Consider the following 12,778-nt stretch of genomic DNA (forward strand, 5'->3'; position numbering starts at 1 on the left):
CATACAGTGCATGTGGGGCCTGGCGACCACACAGCTCCAGGCTCCCCTGGACCAGAGCAGAGGCACAGCACAGATTCAGGTCTCTGAGGAAACAGAAATAGAAAATAATGGGAATCGCTTGCACAGCTTACTTTTTGAGAGGAATGCGTCCTTCTGGAGTGACTTGCAGCTTAAGTTTAGTATACCTGTTGGAGAAGCAGAAAACAGTGTTTAATTTTTTTAAAAAAAGCTTTTTATTGAAGAATCAAATGCATAGAAAAAGGCTTTTTCATATGTACAGTTGGCTGAATTTTCACCTATTGTCCAGGTTTCTGCAATCAGCACCCACATCAAGAAAAAGAATATTCTTATTTTAATAGAACCCCAGGAGCCCTTCTCATGCCCCTTCCAGAGCTGGTCCCCCAAGAGCAAACCATTATCCTGCCTTTAAACATTCAGATTAATTTTGCACTTTACATAATAGAATCACACTCTTTTATGGCTTCTTTCACTCAATATTATGTTTTCAAGATCCATCCATATATTTGCTTTTCACTATGAATCTTTCACTCTCATTGCTGTATGGTATTCCATTGTGTGAATATAAAACTGCACTTATCTCTTTCACTGCTTCTGGGCATGTAGACAGAGAGAAGGCATAGGAAAGCTTCAGTTCGGTTCGGTTCAGTTCAGTTCAGTTGCTCAGTCGTGTCCGACTCTTTGCGACCCCATGAATCGCAGCATGCCAGGCCTCCCTGTCCATCACCAACTCCCGGAGTTCACTCAGACTCACATCCATTGAGTCGGTGATGCCATCCAACCATCTCATCCTCTGTCTTCCCCTTCTCCTCCTGCCCCCAATCCCTCCCAGCATCAGAGTCTTTTCCAATGAGTCAACTCTTCGCATGAGGTGGCCAAAGTATTGGAGTTTCAGCTTTAGCATCAGTCCTTCCAATGAACACCCAGGACTAATCTCCTTTAGAATGGACTGGTTGGATCTCCTTGCAGTCCAACGGACTCTCAAGAGTCTTCTCCAACACCAGAGTTTGAAAGTATCAATTCTTTGGCACTCAGCTTTCTTCACAATCCAACTCTCACATCCATACATGACTACTGGAAAAACCATAGCCTTGACTAGATGGACCTTGTTGGCAAAGTAATGTCTCTGCTTTTTAATATGCTTACAAACTCTATTGAGGAGTATATAACTGGGACACCAACTGCTCATGCACACAGCCATTCCATTCCTAGGTGTAGATGCGACAGAAATGCTTACAGCGTGTTCCCCAAAAGGCACGCTCTAGAATGACCATAGCAGCTATTCATAGGGAGATGCCTGTTGGAAGTGGACATCTGCAATAGGCATGATGAGCCAACTAGCTGTTTTACTAGCTGTAACATGCTATGTCTACGTGTCACTTTCCACCAACATTCTGTGTGGCACAGCAGATTTTCCAGAAAGTCTGTTAGATGAAGAATGGTAAGGAGACAATTGAAACAACAACAAAAAAAAGCAGAATAAAGGGAGGAGGAGAGGGGAAGGCATGTAGAAAGGGTCCTGAAGGTGACAAAGTAATGCGATGAGAGGATGACACGAAAGAGCATTTGAGTAAACCTGTGAAGTCCGGGTTAACAGCAAAAGAAATTCAAGAAAGAGTATGAAAGAAATGTGGACTGGAGTCTTTGGTTTGGAATGATGGGTATGTCTTACAGAAGAGGGAAGACAGAAAGTTATTAAATAAAAATAGAGGACCACCTAGTAATGTTTCCATTTGTGGTTTTGATTTCAAGGCTTTCCAACCTCCTGAACATCCAGTGTCCAAACTGATCACAACCAGCTTTCCTACTTGCTCATCTGGCAGAAATCATTATTTTCCTTGGTCAAATAAATTTCAGAAAAACTATGTAATTCAAGAGTGACTGGGTACTCCTGATTTGCTTTTTTTCTTTTCCTTTTCATTCTGCTTTTCCCCTTACATTCTTTTTCTCCTTTCTTACTAACAGTTGCTATGATTGTCTAGAAGAACAGGAATCAGGACATCAGCTAACTGATTTAAGCTGCATCTATCAGAGATCTTAGACTCTGGAGAATTGAGTCCCATATGTTGTTCGTTCTCTTCCTCAGATTAATAATCAATACAATGCAGGCAGATGTAGGGCTGAAGACTCTCTGAGATGAATAATTTTTGATTCTGGGCATAGTTGCCAGGATTTAGAAGTATCTCCTTACTGAGTGTCAAAGGCATTGACATTCTCAGTGTAACACAGATGTAGAGCTCAGAGGAAAGAGCAATCTTTACTGGAAGTATTCCAATTCCAAGCAGTGAACCTATCAGTTCTCTAACAAGTCCCAGAGGGAAATTTATGTTTATCAATGTGAGAAGCCAGTGCAGCATAAACAAAAGACTCACAAAGGAGAAAGGAAACTGACTCAGATGAAGCAACACCCTTTGCAATAAAATTAGAGCTACTTACGCCTTTTCCAGAAATGCGTCCCTGGACATGTTTTGGGCCAGCAGGTTTGTTGCCAAACTGAAAACCTCATTTGTCCATTCCTGAAAAATGTGAATCACACTTTCATTAGCTTAAATACTGTGCAGTCATTAGACATATGTTTTTAGCGAGGCTACTAGGAAGACAAATTAGTTCAATTTGTATGCCTAAGGGTTTTTTCCCTTTTTTTCCCTCTGTTAAAATGACACAATTAAATTCAGATCACGGAATGACTACTCTTTTCCTAAGGAAATGTTCTTTACCCATGAACAAAATTTTACCTGCTTTTTAAAATACCTAGAGATAAGAGAACTGATGTATTGCCTTTAATAACCAAGTATGTCTCACTCTTTTTCTTGCATTATTAACACATAGAGAATTTTAAAATGTAGTCAATTATATTTCCAACAGGGCTTCCCAGGTGGCGTTAGTAGTAAACAAGCCACCTGCCTATGCAGGTTTGATCCCTGGGTTGGGAAGATCCCTTGGAGGAGGAAATGGCACCCTGCTCCAGTATTCCTGCCTGGAGAATGCCATGGACAGAGGAGCCTGGCGGGCTACAGTCCATATGGTACCAAAGAATCAGGTATGACTGAAGCAACTTAGCACATATGCATATTTTCAACACATCTGCAAATAAGATCTTCCTATTTTACTACTCAAGTCAAAACAGCTACACCAGGGAATCTTTAAATGTTAAGTACAGTTCTAGAAATGTCTCAACTAGCTGCAGTCCCAGTGTCACACGGTACTCAGTACTGTTCCCTCCCCTCAGCTCTGTCCATTCCTTACTGCTGTCCTAATCCCAATCCCTACCTCACACCATCCAACTCTGATTTCTCTTGGCATCCAAAATAAAAAATGCAAAAGAACAAATCTACAAAAAAAGCTGAAGTTCCATTCTGGGTGATGATCTGGAACACTCAACATTCTGGGCTGCAAAAAAAGTCTCTAAGAGAAGATGAGATAAGAGCTAAGTAATGTAATCATCTGATGTTGTAGTTGACTTGACTCCCTCTTCAATGTTCAACAGCTTTTCCATCTAATTTTGTTATTTCTACTATAGTTTTTACTGTTATTTTGTGTTTTGCCTCCTGGTTTATGATAATATGCAAATAATATGCCATCATGTAATACAGAAATAATAGAGGTAAAACTTGGGGTACCAAGTGATGAGGGAGGGAAAGGGACACTTTAAGCAGAGTTTTGTGTGTTTGTTTTTATTTTAAAATATTGAGCTTATTTAGAAAAATCAGCACAATATAAACTGCCACACAAATAGTTATCAATGACAGATGCTCCTATCCATTCAAGTATAGATATGTAACTCCTTAAATTAAAGATCTTTAATTTTCTTGAGAGTCCCTTGGACTGCAAGGAGATCCAACCAGTCCATCCTAAAGGAAATCAGTCCTGCATATTCATTGGAAGGACTGATGCTGAAGCTGAAACTCCAATACTTGGGCTACCTGATGTGAAGAACTGACTCATTGGAAAAGACCCTGATGCTAGGAAGGATTGAAGGTGGGAGGATAAGGGGATGACAAAGGATGAGATGGTTGGATGACATCGCTGAATCAATGGACATGAGTTTGAGTAAACTCCGGCAGTTGGTGATGGACAGGGAGGCCTGGTGTGCTGCAGTCCATGGGGTCACAAAGAGTCGGATACAACTGAGCGACTGAACTTAACTGAACTGAATTTTCCTTGACCATAAAGAAAGCTGAGCACCGAAGAATTGATGCTTTTCAACTGTGATGTTGGAGAAGACTCTTGGGAGTCCCTTGGACTGCAAGGAGATCCAACCAGTCAATCCTAAAGGAAACCAGTCCTGAATATTCATTGGAAGTACTGATGCTGAATCTGAAGCTCTGATTCATATACTTTGGCCCCGTGATGTGAAGAACTAACTGATTGGAAAAGAACTGACTGCAGCGTGGTGTGCTGCAGTCCAAGAGTTGGCTATGACTGAGCAACTGAACTGAACTGAATTTTCCCTGAAGACTTTTAAATTCTGGGGTTATATAAACTTAAGCAAAAAACATTCACATTAAGCACAGATCAATTTTGCACAAATAAGTGTGATCAAGCCACTTAAATTATCACCTGAAATAACTTGGACTTCAAAGAAAAATCTCAGATAACATTATACACCATATGTTCTGTAAAAAGATTCACATTATTCTGTGGGTTATAACTTACTGGCAGAATTTAGTGAGAATGGGGAGTAGCCTAAAATGAATTGGAAAAAAAGAAGGGAAGTTGTAACAAGAAAAGTAGAGTTGGGGAAAAATAAATTAAAAAAGAAAAGTAGAGTTTGGGGACTTCTGTCGTGGTTCACTGGTTAAGACTCCATGCTCAATTATGGGGGCTCAATTATGAAGCTGTCATAGTCCAGGTGAGAAGTATTGACACTCTACAGATTGTTAGTGGAGGGCTTGGGGAAGACAGTACAGAAGAGCTGTCAGTGAAGTAAACTTGATGGACACAGAGGAAAACTTTGGAATAACTATTAATAGCTTTAAAATAAAATGTTCTCAGATTAGATTACTTTAAACTAAGAGTAATAACTACTGGCACTGATTTTCAAAATATGTTTCTGGTATAATACTTAATATTTTTCAGGTTAGGGGTCAAACTGTAGACTTTTCCAACTCCAAGGAAACCTTGAGTGTGTGTGTGTGTGTGTTAGTTGCTCAGTCATGTCTGACTCTTTGCAACCCCATGGACTGTAGCCCGCCAATTCCTCTTTCCATGGAATTATCCAGGCAAGAATACTAGAGTGGGTTGCCATTTCCTTCTCCAGGGGATCTTCCCAACACAGGGATCAAACCCAGGTCTCCCACATTGCAGGCAGACTCTTTTTCACCATCTGAACCACCAGGGAAGTCCATGGCAACCTTATGCATTGGTAAAAGTATTTATAATTGAGGGCAGTGTACCATTTTGTATATTTACTGGGGGCCAATTGCACACCAGAAATAGGTACAGTGAAGGTATTATGAAGAGCTAAGGAGATTTAATTTGGCCTGACATTTAAGGTTGAAAGCTAAGACCTCTATTACATTCAGTTCAATAGAAATATAATGGGAGGTACACAAATAATTTAAAATTTCCAGAAGCCACTTTTTTAAAAGGTAGAAATAAACAGGTGAAATAAATTGAATAATAAATTTTATTTAACCCAATATTTCAAACATATTATTTGCTATATAATCAACATAAGATTATTGGGCAATTTTCTTTTCTTCTTATGCACTTGGTCTTTGAAATGAGGTGTGCATTCTGCACTTACAGCTATCTTAATTTGCCCTGGCAACCTTTCAAGGGTTCAATATCCACACATAGTTGGGAGTTGTGGCTGCGTTATTGGTCAGGACATGTCTTCTAGATCCTTTGCTCTTTCTATGGGTTCTTTATAAAGCCAGTTGAAGGACTGCATCATTACCACATTCACTGAACAGTCGTAGCTCATTCAGAAAGTAAGGCATAACTTATTTCATCACATTCTCAGAATGTGAGCATCTAAATTTCCAAGTATGGAATTCCTAGAATCCACTGATTTCCTGTAGCCTTTTGAGGTATGCAGAAGATCTAATCCAGCCTGAATCAAAGACTCAAGGTCTCAAGCAGTGACCAAGACAACTTTAGAAACAACACAATCCTTGGCTAGGTACTGGTGTCAGTCCATATTATATGGAGCTAAAACAGCATGGTATGTTGCAGTTCATGGGGTCACAAAGAGTGGGACATGACTTAGCAACTGCACAACAAAAAAACAACATGTGTTTACTTTGGGCTCCCCAGAACCTGAGACAGGATTTAGGAGAAATGGGTTTATTATGAAGTGTTCTTGGGCAACATTATCAGGAAGTGAGCAGGAATGGGAAGGGAAGAGCCAGAAGGGTGAAGTACCAAGCAAACTCTGCAGATGGTAATTTTGGTGTAATTCTTCCCTGTGCAGAACACTATTAAAACTTGAACTTTCTGATGAGCAGAAAGGGAGCTGGAGTTTGAAGATCCCTGTGCCTAACCTTCTTGGAGGGCACAAACAAAATTTTGTGCAGACCAGGACCCAGGAGAAAGGAGCAGTGACCACAAAAGAGACTGACCCAGACTTGCCCATGAGTGTCCAGGAGTCTTTGGCAGAGGCGTGGGTCAGCAGTGGCCTGCTGCAGGGTCAGGGGCACCGAGTGCAGCAGTGCATGCATGGGACCTGTTGAAGGAGGTGCCATTATCTCATTACCTCCACCATAGTTTGGCCTCAGGTCAAGTTACAGGGAGTGAACACAGCCCCACCCATCAACAGAAAGTTGGATTACAGATTTACTGAACATGGCCCCACCTATCAGAACAACACCCAGTTTCCCCCTCAGTCAGTCTCTCCCATCAGGAAGCTTTCATACACTTCTTATCCTTCTCCATCAGAGGGCAGACAGACTGGAAACCACAATCACAGAAAACTAAGCAATCTGATCACATGGACCACAGCCCTGTCTAACTCAGTGAAACTATGAGCCATGCCATATAGGGCCACCCAAGACAGATGGGTCATGATGGAGTATTCTGACAAAACGTGGTCCACTGGAGAAGGGGATGGCAAACTACTTCGTATTTTTGCCTTCAGAACCCCATGAACACCATGAAAAGGCAAAAAGATAAGACAATGCAAGATGAACTCCCCAGGTTGGTAGGTGCCCAAAATGCTACTGGAGAAGAATGGAGAAATAACACCAGAAAGAATGAAGAGATGGAGCCAAAGCAAAAACAACAGCCAGTTGTGGATATGACTGGTGATGGAAGCAAGGTCCGATACTGTAAAGAGCAATATTGCATAGGAACCTGGAATGTTAGATCCATGAATCAAGGCAAATTGGAAGTGGTCAAACAGGAGATGGCAAGAGTGAACACTGACATTTTAGGAATCAGTGAACTAAAATGGACTGCTGCTGCTGCTAAGTCGCTTCAGTCGTGTCCGACTCTGTGCGACCCCAGAGACGGCAGCCCATCAGGCTCCACCATCCCTGGGATTCTCCAGGCAAGAACACTGGAGTGGGTTGCCATTTCCTTCTCCAGTGCATGAAAGTGAAAAGTGAAAGTGAAGTTGCTCAGTTGTGTCTGACTCTTAGCGACCCCATGGATTGCAGCCCACCAGGCTCCTCCGCCCATGGGATTTTCCAGGCGAGAATACTGGAGTGGGTCGCCATTGCCTTCTCCACAAAATGGACTAGAATGGGTGAATTTAACTCAGATGACATTTATATATACTACTGTGGGCAAAAATCCCTTAGAAGAAATGGTGTAGCCATCATAGTCAACAAGAATCCAAAATGCAGTATTTGGATGCAATCTGAAAAATGACAGACTGATCTCTGTTCATTTCCAAGGCAAACAATTCAATATCACAGTAATCCAAGTCTATACCCTGACCAGTAATACTGAAGAAGCTGAAGCTGAACAGTTCTATGAAGACCTACAAGACCTACTAGACTAATACCCAAAAAAGATGCCCTTTTCATCATAGGGGACTGGAATGCAAAGTAGGAAGTCAAGAAATACTAGAGTAACAAGCAAATTTGGCCGGAATACAGAAAGAAGCAGGGCAAAGGCTAATAGAGTTTTGCCAAGAGAACACACTGGTCATAGCAAAAGCCTCTTCCAACAACATAAGAAAAGACAACCATGGACATCACCACATGGGCAACACCGAAATCAGATTGATTATATTCTCTGCAGCCAAAGATGGAGAAGCTCTATACAGTCAGCAAAATCAAGACCAGGAGCTGACTGTGGCTCAGATCATGAGCCAAATTCAGACTAAAATTAAGGAAAGTAGGGAAAACCACTAGACCATTCAGGTATGACCTAAATCAAATCCCTTATGATTATACAGTGGAGGTGACAAATAGATTCAAGGGAATAGATCTGGTAGACAGAGTGCCTAAAGAACTATGAATGGAGGTTTGTGACATTGTACAAGAGGCAGTGATCAAGACCATCCCCAAGAAAAAGAAACACAAAAAGGTAAAACGGTTGTCTGAGGAGGCCTTACAAATAGTTGTAAAAAGAAGAGAAGTGAAAGGCAAAGGAGAAAAGGGAAGATATACCCATTTGAATGCAGAGTTCCAAAGAATAGCAAGGAGAGATAAGAAAGCCTTCTTCCGTGATCAATGCAAAGAAATAGAAGAAACAATAGAATGGGAAAGACTAGAGATCTCTTCAAAAAAATTAGAGATACCAAGGGAACATTTCGTGCAAAAACGGGCATAATAAAGGACAGAAATGGTATGGACCTAACAGAAGCAGAAGATACTAAGAAGAGGTGGCAAGAATACACAGAAGAGCTATACAAAAAGATCTTCATGACCCAGGTAATCACGATGGTGTGATCACTCACCTAGAGCCAGACATCCTGGAATGTGAAGTCAAGTGGGCCTTAGAAAACATCACTATGAACAAAGCTAGTGGAGGTGATGGAATTCCAGTTGAGCTATTTCAAATCCTGAAAGATGATGCTGTAAAAGTGCTGCTCTCAATATGCCAGCAAGTCTGGAAAGCTCAACTGTGGCCACAGGACTGGAAAAGGTCAGTTTTCATTCCAATCCCAAAGAAAGGCAATGCCAAAGAATGCTCAAACTACCACACAATTGCCTTCATCTCTGGCTAGCAAAGTAATGCTCAAAATTCTCCAAGCCAGGCTTCAAGAGTACGTGAACCATGAACTTCCAGATGTTCAGGCTGGAATTAGAAAAGGCAGAGGAACCAGAGATCAAATCGCCAACATCCACCTGATCATCGAAAGAGCAAAAGAGTTCCAGAAAAATATTTACTCCTGCTTTATTGACTATGCCAAAGCCTTTGACTGTGTGGATCACAAAAAACTGTGGAAAGTTCTCAAACAGATGGGAATACCAGACCACCTGTCCTGCTGCCTGAGAAATCTTTATGCAGGTCAAGAAGCAACAGTTAGAACTGGACATGGAACAACAGACTGGTTCTCAATTGAGAAAGGAGTATGTCAAGGCTGTATATTGTCACCCTGCTTATTTAACTTATATGCAGAGTACATCATGAGAAACTCTGGGCTGGATGAAGCACAAGCTGGAATCAAGATTGCCGGGAGTACTATCAATAACCTCAGATATGCAGATGACACTACCCTTATGGCAGAAAGTGAAGAAGAACTAAAAAGCGTTTTGATGAAAGTGAAAGAGGACAGTTAAAAAGTTGGCCTAAAACTCAACATTCAAAAAACTAAGATCATGGCATCTGGTCCCATCACTTCATGTCAAATAGATGGGGAGACAATGGAAACAGTGACAGACTTTATTTTTGGGGGGCTCCAAATCACTGCAGACGTTGACTGTAGCCATGAAATTAAAAGACACTTGCTTCTTGGAAGAAAAGCTATGACCAACGTAGACAGCATATTTAAAAGTCAGAGATATTATTCTATCAGCAAAGGTCAATCTATTTAAAGGTATGGTTTTGCCAGTAGTCATGTATGGATGTGAGAGTTGGACTAAAGAAAGCTGAGAGAATTGGACATAAAGAAAGCTGAGCACTGAAGAATTGATACTTTTGAACTGTGGTGTTGGAGAAGACCCTTGAGAGTCCCTTAGACTTTCCAAGGGTGAGTGATCCAACCAAGGTGATCCAACCAGTCCATCCTAAAGGAAATCAGTCCTGAATATTCATTCGGAGGACTGATGCTGAAGCTCCAATACTTTGGCCACCTGATGGGAAGAACTGACTCACTGGAAAATACTGATGCGGAAAGATTGAAGGCAGGAGGAGAAGGCGATGACAGAAGATGAGGTGATTGGATGGCATCAACGACTCGATGGACATGAGTTTGAGCAAGCTCCAGGAGTTGGTGATGGACAGGGAAGCCTGGCATGCTGCAGTCCTTGGGGTTGCAAAGTCAGACACAACTGAACAACTGATCTGAACTGAACTGTGCCTGTCAGTCTTGGGTCAGGGCTGCTGAAGGGGATGGCAATCCTCAGGCCTTTTCTGCTTTCCTTGATAGCAAAGGGGGATCTGGCATCCAGAGGGCACAGCCAACAAAGAGACATGGGTGCAGGTTGTTGAAAGTTAAAGCCAGTCCCCAGTTGTGTGTGAACTGGTGAAACGGTTGGAGGGGATCTTGGCAGGGCACTGCTATGGGCAGCAGCAGGATAACAAATTCCAGGACGTTTGTTTGTGTACCAGAAGAAACTACACTGTGTAAATGGGAGATGGGCAACCACAGGATCGGAGAACTGGTTCACACAGGTTCTGGAACCAGGCTGCTCAGACTTCTGTGTGCATACAGATCACTTAATGATTCTTGTTGTGTAGATAGATGCTGATGCGGATGCTGGGGACTGGAGGCAGAGAATCCTCATCCCAGGGGAGGGCCATGCTGGAAGCAGGAGGATTTACAGCCCTGACCAAAAACTTGGTAGAAATGTTGGACTTTAAGCTCCACACCAAATCATCTGACTGAAACTCTGCATTTCCCCAAGAAACCTGTATATATTTCATGCATGTTAAAGTGTAAGCATTCTTCTGGGCCAGGGACAGCACTTTGAGGAGCAACCTGCTCCAGGACCTGACTTAGGAAGCATTACTCTAATCTTTGTCTACTTGCTTCCCAAGCAAAGAAGGAAATAATTTTGGCTATTAGTTTTAGAATAACCCCAAAGCCCTTCCAGCTGTATTAAGAACAATGTGGCTAAGAAGTGTGGCCAAAGCAGCTTAGAGCAGCCTTGGCTTATCATGAGATTATGACACAGGCTTTGCTTCAGGGTAGATGGATCCTACACTGGCAGTGTTCTCATTTCTCCAGTGCTGGGCCCTAGTTAGTATAGCTTTGGAAGGATGGCTTCTTATTTAATCTGGAGGATTTGTATTTCAACTTTCCCAGGCAAAGTTCTGATGATTACCACTAAGCTGGGTTCAGCCCCTGCTGTCTAAATCCTGAAACTCTTTAAGTTAAGTTTTCTGCCTTAGGATCAATCTCTTTTCCTGATGAGGACTACAGAGGCCTGAACTAGAGAAAACAGATCTAAAAATCACCTGTCATGGAATTTCATCTGGAGCTTAAATGCATGTGTTCTGTGATGACTTCGGCAATTCCCTCACCCCAGGGTCATTACTGAGATCTCAGTCTTGACACTATTAAATTTTCCAAACCTGTTACAAAGTTGTTGTTCAGTCGATCAGTCACGTCCGACTCTTTGCCACATGGACTGCAGTGTACCAGACTCCTCTGTCCTCCACTGTCTCCCAGAGTTTGCTCAGATTCCTGTCCATCGAATCACTGATGCTATCTGATCATCTCATCCTCTGCTGCCCCTTTCTCCTTTTGCCTTCAATCTTTCTAAGCATCAGGGTCTTTTCCAATGAGTTGTAGTCATGCTTCCTAAGGCCACTTGACTTCACACTCTGGGATGTCTTGCTCTAGGCGAATGACCACATCATTATGGTTATCTGGGTCATTAAGACCTTTTCTACATCATTCTTCTGTGTATTCTTGCCACCTCTTCTTAATGTCTTCTGCATCTGTTAGCACCTTACTGTTTCTGTCCTTTACCATGCCCATCCTTGCATGAAATATTCCCTTGATATCTTCAGTTTTCTTGAAGGGACTTTTACTCTTTCTCATTTTACTGTTTCCCTCTGTTTCTTTGCAGTGCTCACATAAGAAGGCTCTCTTACCTCTCCTTGCTATTCTTTGGAGCTCTGTGTTCAGTTTGGTATACCTTTCCCTTTCTTCCTTGCCTTTTGCTTCACAAAGTTACTCTACTTTTATTTCTAAAGTTATTTCAGTTCTGTCATTCTTGCCACAGGATTTATGTGTTTGCTTAATATTACTAACAATTGTTTCACAATGTTCAGTTACTCTCATTGGTATTGTTTAAGTATTTACTAGGCACTGAGGCACGTACTATTTAGTATTAGTAGATACTTTGCATCCAACAACTTAATTCTCATAGTAATTCTCTTGGAGGCAGGTACTGTTATTAGCCTCATTTTACAGATGAAAATTTAAGGTTTCAAAGCTCTTATAAAACTTATTTATATCCTCAGAGCTAATAAAACAAGTTTGGGGTTGGATCACTGGTTTCTTAGGATCCAAATCCTATACTCTTAGATACTATGCTTTTTATCATTTTGTCCTAGATAATTTTAGGGTGGCTGAACATATAGTTGAACAAGATAAAAAAAAGATAAGTCCACGTTACTGTATTTAAAACACTGATTTACAGTTGCTGCGGGCTAGGCACTGTTCTAACATTTTTGTAAGTAACTAACTCAT

The 12,778-nt window shown here is 41.6% G+C and overlaps 1 protein-coding gene across 2 annotated transcripts in view; it reads right to left on the reverse strand.

The window, feature by feature from the left end:
• The window catches only part of PLCB1 (phospholipase C beta 1), an 863,757-nt gene that overhangs the window by 257,585 nt on the left and 593,394 nt on the right, over nucleotides 1-12,778 (reverse strand). For both annotated transcript variants that reach the window (XM_086335157.1, XM_086335158.1), the window contains exons 5-6: nucleotides 2,455-2,534; nucleotides 132-185 (exon numbers count right to left, since the gene is read on the reverse strand). In XM_086335157.1, coding sequence (XP_086191283.1) covers nucleotides 132-185; nucleotides 2,455-2,534 — 134 coding nt within the window. The remainder of the gene's footprint in view (nucleotides 1-131; nucleotides 186-2,454; nucleotides 2,535-12,778) is intronic.

The sequence above is a fragment of the Bos grunniens genome, chromosome 13, assembly GCF_055505025.1.
Source record: "Bos grunniens cultivar Pamir isolate PY7600 chromosome 13, Bosgru_T2T1.0, whole genome shotgun sequence".
Lineage (NCBI taxonomy): Eukaryota > Metazoa > Chordata > Mammalia > Artiodactyla > Bovidae > Bos > Bos grunniens.